This window comes from Castor canadensis, chromosome 6 (assembly GCF_047511655.1).
Source record: "Castor canadensis chromosome 6, mCasCan1.hap1v2, whole genome shotgun sequence".
NCBI lineage: Eukaryota > Metazoa > Chordata > Mammalia > Rodentia > Castoridae > Castor > Castor canadensis.
In genome coordinates, this window is record NC_133391.1 from 91,301,846 (window position 1) to 91,318,605 (window position 16,760).

General features: G+C 35.2%; 1 protein-coding gene across 1 annotated transcript in view; it reads left to right on the forward strand.

Moving 5' to 3' along the window:
• Positions 1 to 500: 500 nt before the first annotated feature.
• Positions 501 to 16,760, forward strand: part of Slco6a1 (solute carrier organic anion transporter family member 6A1) — a gene marked incomplete at its 5' end in the record, with an annotated part of 85,612 nt that continues 69,352 nt past the window's right edge. Inside the window, one exon of the mRNA XM_074077874.1 lies at positions 501 to 648. Within this exon, the coding sequence (XP_073933975.1) occupies positions 501 to 648 (148 nt within the window). The remainder of the gene's footprint in view (positions 649 to 16,760) is intronic.

Below are 16,760 nucleotides of genomic sequence, written 5' to 3' on the forward strand. Positions count from 1 at the left end.
ATAAGTAGTTATCAGAATCTTGTTCTAGCCTCCCCCCTCCCCACCACCCTCACGTGGAAGAATGAAAAGAGTCTTGGAAGTTCTCCCGGGATAACCGTCAACCCCTCTGAAGGGACGTTTGCCTCCTGCTCCAGAAGAAACGCTCTCTGGAGGCCTGGGCTGCAGGCACCACAGCAGCCACGCTGCCTTCCTTTCGGCAGTGGGCTTTTGTGGAGGCGTTGGCAGCACAGTGCCTGGAATCACTAAGGCTGTGGGAGCCGCCCAGGTTGAGCCAAATTCTGTGGAGTGTGGTGAGGAAGGAAGCAGAAAGTGCAGACAAGATGGAAGAGAGGTCTGAGCTCAAGCAGTCCCAAATTATGAAGACTCTCAGTTCTGCAGCCCAGGAGGAAAAGCAGGCCGAGATCACCAAGAGGAAACCCCTGTATCTGACAATGATTCCAGCTGCCATGATGAAGTTTAACAAAGTGCCCAAAACGAAAAATGCCGATGAAGAAGTTAACATTACCATTCCCACGGAAACTGCAGAGCCAGAGGAGCAGAACTTGGAGGAAACCTGTGGCTTGCGCTATGTAGTTATCCCCTACTGCCAGCGTTTTAATGACATTCGCTGCTTCCTGTTTTTTTACTGCATCCTGGTCATGTGTCAAGGTGAGCCTAGGGGCGGTGGTCGGTGTGGGGAGGGACAGTGAGGTGGACACTGGGGTTGTGGACCTGGGCAGGAGTGGGAGGAAAGGTGTGTGGAGGATGGTCTCTGGTGGCCCAGACTGAGGTAGTATTTTCTGACTTCTATTCAAGGTCTGACTCGGATCAAAGCTGTTTAACCCACTCTGCTTCTGTCATTGCCTCACTTCCTCAGGCACCTCACTGACATGGTGCACCCCACACATGGTGGGTGGTATGGCTCTGGCAGCCCAGTAGCCAACTGGAAAGGGGGTGCTGTAGATTCATTTGATTACCAGCTCTTAAGTTCTGGGTTGAATATCGTGGAGATGAAAATAAAGTTGATAGCAGTGTGTGTGGTCACCAGGATGTTTCTTCTCCTGCTTAGGATTTTGTGATGCTCTGGAAAAGCCACTCTCCATCTGGATTTTGTTTCCTCATTTGTGAATTGAGAGAGAGTGGTGAAACCTCAAATACTCTAGATCAGAGGACAAAATTCTAGGGTGTTTGTTGTTGCCTATGCGCTTTGAAGGTGGTGAATTTGAACACATGTAGAGAGAGCATGCATCCTCTACTTGGCGGTAGCTCTCACTGTTCCTATTACATCTAGATTGTTATCCTTTTACTATGGTGGCACTGGAATTTGCCAACCTAATCTTATGCTTTCAAGTCCCAGGTCTAAAAAAGTGTAAGAAAAAGGCAGTATGTGAAAAGAACCATTTGAGAAAACAATAAATAATTACCGGTTTGTCTTGAGATCATCAAAGAAGTTTCTTGGAGGAAGAGGCATGTAAACCCTGCCTGAACAGATTAGGTAGTATTCTGATAGCCAGTGATGTAAGTAAGGTAGTAATTGAGTGAGAAAATGAATGAATGAATGAGCATTCAGAAAGGCTTGTCATAATGGTAAATGACAAATTTCCCTTGATGCTGGTTTTTATCTAAGCACCATACAAGAGTAGATATTATTCATTGAGTCTCCTTAGGCCCTAATACAGTAACTGGAGCAGAGAATACACTCAGTAAACACATACTTGATACATAAACAAATTTATAAAGAAAGGAAAAAAACCCAGATTGTGGTCACATTATTTAAATACCTGAGAGTTTTAAAAGAATACTAAAAGGTATTTACTTTCCACTATGCAAAGGGTGAGAAAAATACTTTAAAAGCATTCTATTATTTAATATAGTGCTATTATTGAGTATCAAGAAGCCATTCATTATTTTGAACAAGTAGTTGTCAGTGAATGGCTTTAGCTCCATCACTTTACCAACTTCATACAGAGTATTAGCTCAGTTTAGGCTGTCTTCTACTCATAAAAAATGGTGTAAATCTTGATGATACATTTTTCAATTAGTCTGATTATTATTTTTAGATGCATTTTAAACAATTTTGAAATTATTTTAAACTTTCAGAAAGGAAGCTTTGGAAATACAAAATATTTCTGGTTGGAGGTGTGGCTCAAGTGGTTGAGTGCTTGCCTAGCAAGCTCAAGGCTCTGAGTTCAAATTCCTAGTTCTGGGTTCTTAAACCCAGTCACCCAGATTCTTGAAATTTTTTTTTAGAATTTTACCACATTTATTCTTACTTTCTTTTTTTCTGGAACATCGAGATTTTTTGGATATTGTTTTCCATTACTACTAACTACAGTAGTCTTTACATATTCATGGGGGAGATGGTCCAAGTTCCCCAGCAGATGCCTGAAACCATGGATATTACTGAAATACATATATATATGTGTATGTGTGTGTGTGTGTGTGTGTGTGTGTGTGTGTTTTCCTATACCTATGATAAAGTTTAACTTGTAAATCAGTCACAGTAAGAGATTAACATTAATGATAAACTAGAACAATTATAACAATATATACAATGAAAGTTATGATGCCCCTCTCAAAAAAATCTCTTATTGTACTGTATTTACCTTTTGTCTTTGTGATATCCAGACAGTTAATCAGATAACTGATATGGGTACACAGTGGCTAAGGCCAGGCATTGATATAGCATGGTTATTCTGGGTTAGTCACATCCTGGGCAGGACAGCACAGAATTACACCATGCTATTCAGAATGGTACACAGTTTAAAATTTATAGATTATTTTTCTTAACATTTTCTGTTCATTATTTTTGGGTCATGGTTGACTAAAATCATGGAAATTAAAAAGTACAGATATGTGAAAATTCTTTGTATTTCCATTGTATCCTTTCTGTAGGTTTAAAATGGTAACACTATTAAATGTCTCAATATTATCTCCTTTTCCTTTTTGACCTCAAATTTGATCTAGGAACATATATTTTGAGAAGCTTTCTTAAATCTGGAACACATCCTTATGCTTTTCTGCAGTTAAATCCTTAAAAATCTTAAAGAATGTGATTCTTTCATTGTATAAGCTGAACTTCATCCTGAGTCCGAAGTTTATTTATTACCAAACCCAAATCATGCTTATCTCCTTCCTTCCTTTCATTCTCTCTTCTCTTCATTTTATTTAGGTATAATTTATGTACAATAAAATTCACCCTTTTAAAGAATATAATTTTATGAGTTTTAATAAATGTATAAAGACATGTATTTATCATCACTACCAAGTCTTAGAATCTTTCCACCACACTAGTGGATTCTTCATGCCCCTTTACAGTCAAGTCCCCCTTCACCTCGTCTTCGGCAACAATGTATTTGCTTGTCATTAGAGTTTTGCATTTTCTAGATTTTAATATACAGGGAATCATACAGCCTCTAGTTTTTTTTTCTGGCTTTTTAAATTATCACATTGTTGTTGTGATGCACAGTTGACATGTGCAGGAATTTCAGGTGCTCAGGGTTCTTGAGCCCGCTCTGAGAATGAAAGCACAGGCAGACTCCAGCAACAGAGGTCAGAATGATTTTATTTGTAGAGAAGAGAAGAGAAAGACTACATAGTGGGGAATGCAGGGGGAACCCTGTGGTCCCTAATGGGTAGGGTTGGAGATTGGGTTTTATAGCCTTTTTGCTTTGCCTGAGGGCAGAGATATCTCTCAAGTGCAGACAGAGGTTTCCTGGGAAGGAGAGGTGTCTCCTTGACCACTTATCACCTTTTGGGACCTCCTACAGTCCGTCCTTCAGTTGTACTAGGGGTACATTGTGACATTTACAAAACCTAGATTTTAATAATATGATGTTTTGAGATTAATTAACATTGTGTGTATTAATAATTTGCTCTTTTAAAATTTTGATTAGTGTATCATTGTGTGGAATTACCACACTTAATCCATTCAGTAGTTGATAAAAATCTGTCTTTCCAATTCTTTTGGCTACTATTAATGCTGTCATGAGCAATTGCCTACAGATTTTTGTATATAGATGTTTATGTTTATTTGGGATAGATAACTAGGAGTGAGATTAAGAGGTCATATAATAAGTTTTGTAAGAAGTAGACACTTTCCTTACAAACTGACTATACCACTTGTTTTCTTATCAGTCAACAATATATGTGAGAGTTCCAATTGCTCTGCATCTTTGTTCAATCTTTTTCTTTTTAGTTATTTAATAAGTGTGAAATGGTACCTCATTTTGATTTTAATTTTGATTTATATTCCTTTATTGAGCAATTGTTCTGAAACTCCTTGATATGCTTTTTAGTTATCTGTGTGCCTCCTTTTGTAAAGCATCCGTTTATAAATTGGTATATTTCTCTTCTTATTTTTAAGTGACATGCTCTTTTAATATATTGTGGATACAAACCTTCTGATAAATAAATGTTTACAAATATTTTCTCCCAATCTCTGGCTTTTAATTTTCTTTACTGTTTCATTTTGATGGCAAGAGGGTTCAGGTTTTTTTTTTTTTTTTTTTTTTTGGTAGTGGGCTTTGAACTCAGAGCCTAACACTTGCTAGAAAGGTGCTCTACCACTTGAGCCACTCCACCCGCCTGAGGGTTCAATTTTGATGAAGTTCTACTCATTAATCTATTTGACCTATAATCCATTCTTTTTGGTTCCTATCAAGGTAACTAGTCTAGTTCAGTGTCATGAATATTTTCTGCCTCATTTTCCTCAAGAAGTTTTATGTTTTAGCCCTAATGTTTAGGTATCTGATCCATCTTTAATAGTTTTGTGTGTGTGTGGAAAGGGACGAGGTACATATCTGTCTATATAGAAAAAAAAGTTTTATTCTAGCATAGTTTATTAGAAATATTGCCTTTTACCCCATTGAATTACCTTCGCACTTTTGCTATAATTCTTTTATCTTTCATAGTCTATTTTAGCCTATCAATTCTGCTTTGTCATACTAATATGTCTGTAATTATAAAATATTATATTTCCTTTTTAAACATAGTCTTATTATATTAGGTGTTATATTTTGAATCTTAAGTGCCCTCCAGAGGTTTTTGTGGTGATGTCTTGCTCTCCATGGTTGCTGTACTGTGAGGTGGGGGAGCTGTAGGGGATGTGACTGAGTTAGAGGTCTTTAGATTTTGAAAGGGATTGTGAGACCCTAACCTTTTTCTCTTTCTTTCTTTCCTCTTCTGTATTTTTCAGTAATAAAGAACTGGTTTCATTTCACTACAAATCCCACCATGTTGTTCTATCTGAACACAGACCTGAAAACAGTTGTACCAACTGATCATGGACTGAAACTCTGAGAGCATGAGCCAGAATAAAGCTTTTCTTTTTATATGTTCATTTTCTCAGGCAGTTGTTATATTAATGGAAAGTTGAATAAAAAAAATGGTACTGAGAAGTTGTGGTCTTTGCCATTAGCATACATGTGATTTGTGGAATGAAGGCAGAATTTGGAAAAGTTTAGAGGTACAGACTAGAGAAAACCTAGAATTCTGTAAGTAGAGCTTAATGAATGATTCTGCCGGGGGCTCAGAAGACTAGAATGCTAATAGGAATGTGGACAGTGAAAGTTATATTGATGAGGTTTCAGATGAAAATAATAAAGCTATTGGGAATAGACTGAACGTTATATTCATGACACTGTGCAAAGAATTTGAGTTCATCTTGCCCATTTCTTGGTATGTTGTAGAAAGCCTAACTTAAAGGTGATGGACTAGTTTATCTGACAGAGGAAATTTCAGAGCATCATCTACTGACTTCTTTTAGCTTAATTTACAATGAGAATTGGTCTCAAAGAGGAGCAGAATAAGATTTGAAAAATTCACAGCTTGGCCATGAAAGGAGCCATGTTGAAAGATGCTGACAAGGAGGGTTTGGTGATTAGTGCCCATAAGAAGCCAAGTGTAAAGCATAGTAACAATCAGAATGATTCCTGTAGGGAATCTCAGAAATCAGTAGGGCTTCAGCCACCTGGGCAGAAAGATATAGAAATAGAAATTTCTTTCAAAGACTGTCACTTAAGAAAAGAGCCCTGGGATACACTGCTTCCTTGAAAGCATATAAGCATTCATTTCCTTGTGTTCAGCCAGCAAGGTACTCAGAAGTTGCTGTAGCCATGCTTCAGGTGGGTCCAGGTATAAATAGTGCTGGTAGCAGACCTTGGTTTTGTCTACATGATGCTTGTTGTGTGGGCATGGAGAATGTAAGAGCTTTGGGGTCATGGAGCTTTCACTGATAGTTCAAAGGAAATTCTGGGAGGTCAGGAAGTGTGTTGTGGGACTATGCTCCTGCAAGAATCTACCTGACAGGGGCAATGTGAGGAGCTGTGAGAACGAAGCCAAAACTTCAGAAGAGATGCCAGCAGTGTGTAATGCCTGGTGAGGAGGTTGCAGGCAGAGTGCAGAACTTGCCTAAGGGAGAGGCCATGCATGGGAGGAAAGTCATAGGGGAAGGGCTGTCCATGCCTTTTGGGAGTCTACATCCCACCATAGCATAATCTGGGTGCCAGACTTAAGTTTAAGATTTAATATTTGCCCTGTTGTGGTTGTCTTGTGAGCCAACCCCTCCTCATTATTTTACTGTTTCTTCCATGTGGAATAGGAATCTATACCCTGAGCCTGTGCAACATTGTACCCTGGAAGTTTTTAACTCTCTTTTTTGATTTTTATGTGGGTTCACAACTTTGTTTGCCTTGAGTGTTGATGTAATTTTGAGCAAGGCTGGAACAGTAAGACTCTAAGGACTCTTGGGGATGGACTAAATGTTTTTTGCATTGTGAGATGGAAATGAACTTTTGGGGTTCAGGGGTAGAATGCTCTGATTTGATCTTACATGTTCTCCAAAAGTTCATGTGGTAAAGGCTTGCTTTCCACCTTTAGCAGGGTGGAACTCGTGGATGGAGTCTTTAGGTCATTTGGAGTGTGCTCTTTGAGGTGATTGTGGGGCTCTGTTCTCTTTCTCTTTTTCTTTTTCTGTTCCTAGTCACAAAGAGACCTGTTTTATTCAGCCATGTACAAAATGATGTGCTGCCTTGCCACAGATCTAAAAGCAATGGGCCCAACCAATAATGAACTAGAATTTCTGAAACCTTGATCCAAGATAAATCTTTTTCTTTATAAGTTGATTATGTCAGGTATTTGTTATAGTAACAGAAAGCTGACTAGCACATCAGGCCTTCTTCACATTTTATTTTCTTTAAAGGTCATTTCACTGCCGGGTATTGAGGGGGTGGGGGGGAGAGGGAGGGGGCGGAGTGGGTGGTAAGGGAGAGGGAGGTGGCAGGGGGGAGAAATGACCCAAGCCTTGTATGCACATATGAATAATAAAACAATAATAAAAAAAAAAGTTAGCAACCCCCCAAAAAAATAAAAATAAAATAAAGGTCATTTCAGCTATTCTAGAACTTTTATCTTTTGTTTATAACTTTTTCAATCAACTTGTCCATTTTTTTTAAAGCAGCAATTTTATTTGTGATTTTGTTAATTCTATAAATTCAGGAGCATTAACATATTAATAATGTTGAATATTCTTTTTTTTTGAAGTACTGGGGTTTGAACTCAGGAGTTCATGCCAGCTAGGCAGGCACTCTACCACTTGAGCCACAAACCAACCTTAAAGCAATTATTATTTTTGTTATTATTTATTATTATTATTTGACAGCCCTGTAGTTTGAACTCCTAACAAGAGCCTTGCATTTGTTAGGCAGGCATTCTACCATTTGAGACATGCCTGCAGCTAATGTTAATATTCTGATGACTGAACTTGATATATCTTTTTAGTTACTACTTCTTCAGCTTTGGCAAAATAACACATTAGTTACAGGAGGCTTTTGTGCAGATTACATAGGATTTTATGCATATATGATCATGTCGTCTATATACAAAAAAGGTTTTACTTCTTTATTCACAGTTTATAGGCTTTTCTCTTTTCTCACTTTATTGTAAAACTTTTATTATTTATTTAAGTTATTTTTTAAACTTTTCTTACTTTATTAAGAACTACAGTAAAAGGGTGAACAGAAATTGTGGAAAAAAAGATGTGCTGATTTTTTGGATATAAAGCATTCAGATTTCATTTCATAATTAAATATATCGACTGTAGGTTTTTTTTTTTTTAAAAAAAAAAGGATGTCCATTTTTTGTTGTCTAGATTCTTCTCACTGGCAGAATCACAAGAAAGTTACTTCTATTCCACCTTCTTACTGAATCAGAATGATAATCTTGATAATCTCTGCAAATACATTTGGAAAGGAAGTATGAGTCTTTCAACTTTTTCTTTTTCAGTATGGTTTGGAACTGATGGTCTGTCTCAAGTGGTAGAGTGCCTACCTACCAAGTGTAGGCCCTAAGATCAAACCCAATATTGCCAAAAAAAAAAAAAGATTTGTAGCACTTTATCTTTTCTGGGTAATTCTATATCTATTTTAGAATCATATCAATTTTTTTCAGAAAAAAATAGCTAAAATTTTGTATGTTTTGAGTGAAAGATATAGTGTAATTTGAAAATTATTGGGATTTTAACAGTATTAAAATTTTCAATCTATAATATGGAATGTCCTTTGAACTATTTAGGTCTTCTTTGACTTTTTTCAATCATGCTTTGTTATTTTCAATACTTATATCTTGCAACTTTTTCCTTCATTTCTATTAGTTTTTATTGTAAATAAAATTTCTTTCTTTCATCCTCCATGTGTTTCTTTTATATGAAAATAAAATTTATTTTTCCATGTCAAGCTCGTGTGATGAACCTTGCTGAACTTTTCAGCTCTGGTGATTTTTGTGTGTGCTCCTGTAGGTTGCTTAGGATTTTATGCATAGATGATCATGTAATTTGTGAATAATTTCTCTTGCCTAATTGCCCATGCTAGCATATCCAGTACAGTATGAATAGAAGCAGTGAGAGTGGATGCCCTTACCTTATTCTGTATCACAGGAAGACTTCCAGTTGCTGTGAGAGCTTTGCATATACACTTTATCATCTTGAGGAAGCTGCTTACTATTCCTTGTATTTTTAATCTTTTTATTATAGAAGTGTGTTAGATTTTTGTCAAGTGTCTTTTTTTGCTATTTGCAATCATTTGGCTTTTATCTTTTAGTATATTAATATAGTAAATCACATCAATTAATTTTCATATATTAAACCAACCTTGCACTAAGGAAGTAAATCCTACTTTTTCATGATTTTGTAAGTTTATAATAATTGGATTTAGGTTAGAGAATTTTATTATGAATTTTCACATAGGTAATCTTAAGTGATATTCTTGAGTAGTTTTATTATAATTTTTGATCAGATATTTCTGCTAAGGTGGACTGACATAGAATGAGTAGGGAAGTGTTCTGTTCTTTTATTTTCTGGGAGAGTTTGAGAATGTTTTTTTAAGTATTATTATTCTTGAAAGATGTTTTAGAATTCGTTGGTTGAATAATGTGGCGTTACATTTTCTTCTTGGGAAGTTTCTTGATGACTAATCTAATTCCATGTTTGTCATAGTTCTATTTAGATTTCTGGTTTGTCTTGAGCCCATTTCCATAGTTTATATCTTCCTAGCAATAATTTCCTTTGCATTGGGATTATCTAATTATAGCTATAGAATTGGTTTTTATTTTTTCATAATCCTTTCAATTTCTGTAAAGTAGTAATGTAACCAATTTCTTTGCGTGTGTGTGGGGGGGGCTACTGGGGATTGAACTCAAGGCCTCACATATGCCAGGCAAGCACTTACCTCTTGAGCCACACCCCCAGCTCCCCAGTTTTTTTTGTTGATACTGGGAGTTAAATTCAGGCCCTCATGGCTTGCTAGGCAGTGCTCTACTACTTGAGCCACTCTGCTATCCCTTTTCGTGGAGGATACTTTTGAGATAGGGTCTTGCTTTATGACCAGGCTGGCCTGGTTCATGATTCCAATTTATCTGGGACTATATACACACACCACTGAACCCAGCCATTGGTTTAGATTAGGATCTTGTGAACTTTTTGTCCAGCTATTGTTGGGCCATGATCCTTCTGATCCCTGCCTCCCAAATAGCTAGGATTACAGGCTTGAGCCACAACACCTGGCCCTAATTTCACTCTTGCATTAATTAATCTAGAGTCTTCTCTTTCTTTTCTTAGTCAATCTAATTTTGTTTCTTTGATTTTTTTCTGTTTAATTTTGTATTTTATTTATCACTCTAGTCTTTATATGGTGGGAGCTTAGGTTATTATTGATTTGAGGTTTTTCTTCTTTTTAACAGAGACTTTGATAGCTCTGCACTTCCCGCTGTGTACTTGCTTTGGCTGCATCCTACAAGTTATACTATATTCTGGTTTTGCTTTTATTCACCTCAGTATATTTATTTCTTCTCTGAATCATTTGTTATTTAGGAGAATATGGTTTAATTTCTACATATTTGTGAAGATTATTTAACAAATTCTGTTTTATTTTAATGATTTCTAGTGTTATTATGCTGGTCATAGATGATTCTTTATGATTTCAGTGGTTTTTTAAAATTTATTGTGACTTATTTTAGGGTCTGCCACATGGAATGTCCATGCTGTATTGGATGGAACTAATGCATACTAGTTTGTTTATTTATAACATTTAAATTTTTTCCTTTTGTATGTTAGTTTTGTGTCCACTGTGTCTATTCATTACCTAAAGTAAGGTATTAAAATCTCCAACTAATATTGTAGAATTGTCAGTGTGTTCTGACAATTCTGCTTGTTTTGTGCATTTTGGGGTTTTATATATTTATGATTGCTACATCTTCTTGATTGATTGGCTTCTTTCACTGAACTTTCTTTGTAGTACGAATTTTTGTTTTAAAGATTTTTTTCCTGACATTAGACAGTCTAGCTCCATTGTAGTTATTATCTTTCAAGCTTTTTTTCATTGTTTTTTCTATATGTCTCACCTGTTAATTTTCTGATGCATGTATTTCCCTCTGATCTCTATTATTTCCTACCTCATTCTGCATACTTTGGAGTTAATTTTCTCTTTAATTTCTAGCTTCTTAATATAACATCTTAGATAATTTATTTTATAGCTCTCATTTTTTATTATTGACTAATAAAGTTATAATATTCTGGGTAAGCAAAATTCTAGTTGCAGTCTAAAATTTAAAATGCTGTTTTCATCTTCATTTAGGAGATTCATTCATCTAGGAGATATAATTGCTGAATATATTGTTGCTGTTCTTAGTTTGAACCAACAGTTAACCACTAGGTCAATTAAAAATAAGAAAAATAGTGTTGGAGGCATGGCTCAGGTGATACAGTGCCTGACTTCAAATCCCTGTACCACAAAAAATAAGCAAAATAAAATAAATTGTAAAAAATGTATCCTTTACTTAACATTTTTCCATTGCTTTTTTAGATCTGTGCCATTTTCCTTTTTTTCGGAACAAATTCTTCTGAAATTTCTTTCAAGGCAGTGCCATTAGTAGCAATTACTTCACTCTTTGAGAATATCCTTTTTTTTTCCACTTTGAATGATACTTTGATGGACAAAGAATGCTATATTTGTGTTTTTTGTCTTTGGATATTATAAATATTTCACTCCACTCTTGCTTGATCCATGAGAAGTGTAGTGCAATCATTACCTTTGATCCTTGATAGGTAAAGGATTCTTTTTCCCTTTGATTTCTTTCATGATTGTCTCATTGTCTTTGCTGTTCTACAGATTGAATATGATATGTCTAGATGTAGATTTTATGGTATTTGTACTTCTTTGAGCTTCCACATCTGGGGTTTGTTATCTGTCACTAAGTTAGGGAAATCATCAGCATTTTTACTTCAAATATTTCTTCTGTTCCTTTCTCTCCTCATTCTGATACTACAGGTTTATATGTTAGACTTCTTGTAATTATTGGACAAGAAGTTCTTATATACTCTGCTCTCCTTTTTTCTTCATTTCCCATAGAAGGAACTTTATATGGACATTCTTAAGCTCTTTGATTGTTTTCTTGGCTGTGTCCAGTCTAGTAATGAGCCCATTCTAAGCACTCTTCATTTTTACTACACTGTTTTTGGTTTCTAGCATTTTATTTTGACTCTATGTTAGAGTTTCCATCTCTCTGTTTGTACTGCCTATTTGTTCTTTCAACTCCCTCCCACCCCATTTTCCATTAGAGTCCTTAATCTGTTAAATACAGATATTTTAAATTCCCAATGTGCTAACTGTGCTGTCTGCCATATCTGGTTTTAATGGGGTTTTTTTGCCCCTTCATATTGTTATCTTTTTTGTATGCCATGTAATTTTCTCTGCTGAAAGCCAGACTTGATATATTGGGTAACAGGAACTGAGGTAAATAGGCTTTAGTGTTTTTATGTTCTTTTCAGAGCTAGACTGTGTTTAGTATTTGCTATAGATGGAGATGTCAAAAATATTTTAAAATTCAGGGTTATAACTCATTTTTTTCATCTTTGTTATTATATGGCAGGCACTGTGTATAGCACATTAAAAACAGTTTGGCATGTGCTGTCTCCCTTTTAAAAGTACTGAATATTGTTCTGGATGCAGTTATTTTACTTATAGCTTTCCATGATCCTGTCATGCTCTGACTTAAGCTTTTGTAGGGGAGATTCTAGAATGGTTCTTTTAAAGGAAAAGACTCTTATTCCCAAGTATATCCTTTTTGGGGTCACAGATGATTGCCTTGCATATTAACAAGATCTTTCTTTTATGTTTGGACTAGAATTTCAATTATTTGCCTCACCATATGTCCTATAGTGATTCTACTTGATTTCAGTTCTAGAGCAGTCTTTATCTCCAAAGCAGGAGCCTGTGGCCATTCCTTGAAAGACTCCCTTTTGTTTTTTTTTTTTTTTTCCAAGTTTCATCCTGCTAGAATCCCTGAATTCTGATTTTCGTTATTTCAGCTCGGTGGGATGACAGTGCTGACTGTCCCCTCATCCCTTCTTTTACTACAGTAAGAAAATTGCCTGGTGCATATTTTGTGTGGACTTGAAGTATTTCTCTTCTTTCAGTGAAGTGTCTCTTGAAAACAGAACATAGCTGATATTCTTTTTAAAGTTTTGTGCTGATTGTCTGTTGTTAACCTAAGCATTATACTTACTCCAACATCTAATTATCTTCTATAATTTAGAGATGATGGAAACCACTTCAAAAATACTATTTTCCATATGATTATCTCCTAGTGTTCCACTAAGAAATACTCTTGTGAGATTTGGAAGGCTACAGTTTAAGGGAGGATTGTCACCACTCACCAGAGATGTTCACAGGAAGCTCATTGCAGGTCTGAGGTCCAGGGTTTTCAGTTAAGTGCTGAGGAGCATCAATTTCTGGAGTTTTTAATGAAGAAAAAGAGAGAGAGAGAGAGAGAGAGAGAGAGAGAGAGAAAAGCAGTTTCTCTTATTAAAGGGAGTCTGACTTTTCTACTTCTTTGCTTCATTGTTTGCCTCCACTGGTCTGTTCAATATAACTTTCCCGAATTTTTATGTGACTTCTAGAATCTTATATGTCTTAGCATTTGCAACACCTGAGTATAAACCCTGACTCTTTTATTTTAATTTTTTAAAAATTCATTTAAAAGTCCTCATTTTCTAACGATTTAAGAGTCACTCTTTTGTTGGCAGAGGGCTTCAAGTAGTAAGAGTGCCTGCCTAGCCCCCTGAGGCCCTGAGTTTAAACCACAATGCTGCCAAAAATAAAAGTCACTCTTCTTTTCTAATTCAACACAATCTGACAGAGTTTTTGAAAGAGGATATGATTCTTTAAAGATGTGAAATTTAGAAATTATTCTCTGACCTGATTAGATTTGAAAGCAATAATGACCTCATGGCAAGTGAAAATACAAAATGTGGATACCTGTAGGATGTGGTGACAACATAAATGCTTGGATTAAGTTGGCTGAAATCAAGTGTTTAAAATGAGTCTTATCTTTTAGGGTTTCCTGCAGCTTCTGGATCTTTTTCCCTTAATTTTTCATTATTTAGTTCACACTTGTGTTCTTCTAAACAAGTATAAGAATATTTTATAACTTTCTTGTTCTTAGAAGAATGGGTAGATTGAATTACTTATTTTACCATTACTTGAAGTGCAATGAATATATAGAGGAAACTATATATTTTACAAGATATAAGATAGTTTATATCTTAAAATGCAATATTTGGAAACTTATATAAGAAATAGGGCAGGGTTAACATTTTTTGAAATCTGGAATGATGGTACATTGCCATTTTCTGTGATTTCACTTATTTTTGATTACTTGATCTAGAATAGTTTGGGATATTGAATTTAACTTTGTTTTATTTCTCTTTATATTTTCTTATTTACTTGTTCCTAGTTATTTGATAGTTGAATTAATACAATGATAATTATTACAATAGAATTTAGACTATCATCAAGTTCTCCCTTGCTGTATTTAATTAATTGCCTCATTGTGTAGGGACCTACTTAATTTACTATTTAAATAGGCCGACTCTCTATTCTGGTTTACCTAGGACAAGTAGAGTTTATTCTTGTTGTCACATTTGCCCATTACGATTGCTCTCCCTTTGTTTTAAGTAAATATTATTATTAATAAGTTTTTTAATGAACTAGGATAGATTTACTTGGCCTCAGCTTTACACTTTTAGATTCTATGACAATATTGTTTCACAGTGGGTAAAAATTATCTGTAGTGACCTGAATTTGTAATTTTACACAAAGTTAAATCTACAAAGACAACCAGTAGTGACCCACCTGTTTTTTTCTATATCTGTCTACATGTAGAGTTAAGGAAATTTCCTTTCAGGGACACTGTGAAGAGCCTTTTCTGATACATAAGGTGATCTGGATCAAGGGCCTAAAATGAACTCGTTCCAATGCCTGATGGTTGGGAAAGTATTTGTAGCTTCTGGCTCTGCCACCTGCTTAGTGTAATAGCCAGACTAGATATACCTCATGCTGCCACCTGCAAGAAACATGAAGTCACAAGGTTGCCTGTTGGTAGTGTCATTAGGAAGAATTAGAAATTATAGATTACTTATACTTGAAGTATCTGTAGGAAATAAAACTCAGATGGTAAAAATTATAGAGTGTATAGAGAGTAGTCTATGCAATCTTATTGCCATCATGTTTTCATTTATTGTATAGTCTATATCAGTATATTTATTGATTGTAATGTTTGGCAGTGCTTTTTTATTTTTCTAATAAACCTTTTTGGCATTATGACCTCTAAAATGGCATATATTTAAGAAAGTTATTGAAAACTTGTATATTATGAAAATTTACTGTTTATTAAAGAACCATAATGATATTCACCATGTGAAAACCAAAAGATGTAAATACACTGAAATTGGTATTTAATAAAACTGTGGCCAAAGATGGTTTACTGCATGCAGCTGAGAAGGTCTATGTGTGAAACACTTTGTGAAGGATGACCTTTTCATTTAGATCCAATAACTGTTCTAATTTTTCTCTCTTTCAACTCTAAATTTTTTCTCTCTATATAAGCAACTTAAAATAATAACTAGTGAATTAGTCCCATTGGCAGAAGAATAAGTATTCATACTTTTATATATTGCCATCAGCAACTTCAAATAGAAAATCAATTTATTGTAACAATGAGTTGATTTTTATTAATTAAAAGAAAACTTTGGGTGTTAATTGGTTTGAAGTTAAACATCTGAAATTATTGTACTGTTGTTACAGATTGTTTCAGATTTTCAACTTTGAAGACAATAATTTATTGCAGTGGCAATAGTATTATTACCAATTTTGGTGCAGTATTAAAATAAAAACAATATTCTATCAGAACTAAAATATCTGTGAATCACAATGGAATTTGAATTTGTACAAGAACTATTTCATTATTGCATTATAACAAGATACAATATTTTACACTAAAATTTACAAATATTTATTCATGTTTAAGTTTATATATATTAATATTTCATTCTGCTAATATATCTTGCTGTTCTTTGCTGTTTTTTTCTTTATTCATTTATTCTTATGTGCATACATTGTTTGGGCCATTTCTCCCCCCTGTTCCCCGCCCCCTCCCTTTCCCTGCCACCCCCCTTGCTTCCAGGCAGAACCTGTTCTGCCCTTTTCTCCAATTTTGTTGAAGAGTAGACTTAAGCAATAATATGAAAGACAAAGCATTTTTGCTAGTTGAGATAAGTATAGCTATACAGAGAGATTCTTAGCATTGCTTCCATGCACAAGTGTATTACAACCTGAATTGATTCATCTCTACCTGACCTCTTCACTACTTTCTGGTCACCTTCCCATATTGACTTCTGTCACTTTAAGGTTACTGTGTTAAGCTCCTCTGCAGTGGGGACATCAAACATGAATTTCAAGTACTGGGTTTCCTACCAATCCCCATTCCTCCCATATGTACTCTCCTATTAGCATGCATGTGACCCAACTCCAACAACATTACTGCATTTGCCCTAGATCTAAAGTCCACATAGGAGGGCGAACATACAATTTTTGGTCTTCTGAGCCTGGCTTACCTCACTCAGAATGATGTTCTCCAGTTCCATCCATTTACTTGCAAATGGTAAGATTTCATTCTTCTTCATGGCTGAGTAAAGTCCATTGTGTATAAATACCACATGTTCTTAATCCACAACTCTAAGATATAGAGTTGTGATGCTGTTAGCTGGTTCCTATATATTAAATATATTTGTGTTTTTTAAGTATATCAAGCCTTCTAAAATACAAAATTTAGATAAACATGGTAACAAAATGTTAGTGGTATTGATATACTGTTCTGTTAATTGTTAAGTGTCCATCAGAATTTTAACCATGATGCTTAAGTTTTTGTCATTACAGTTCTGATCCTTCTGG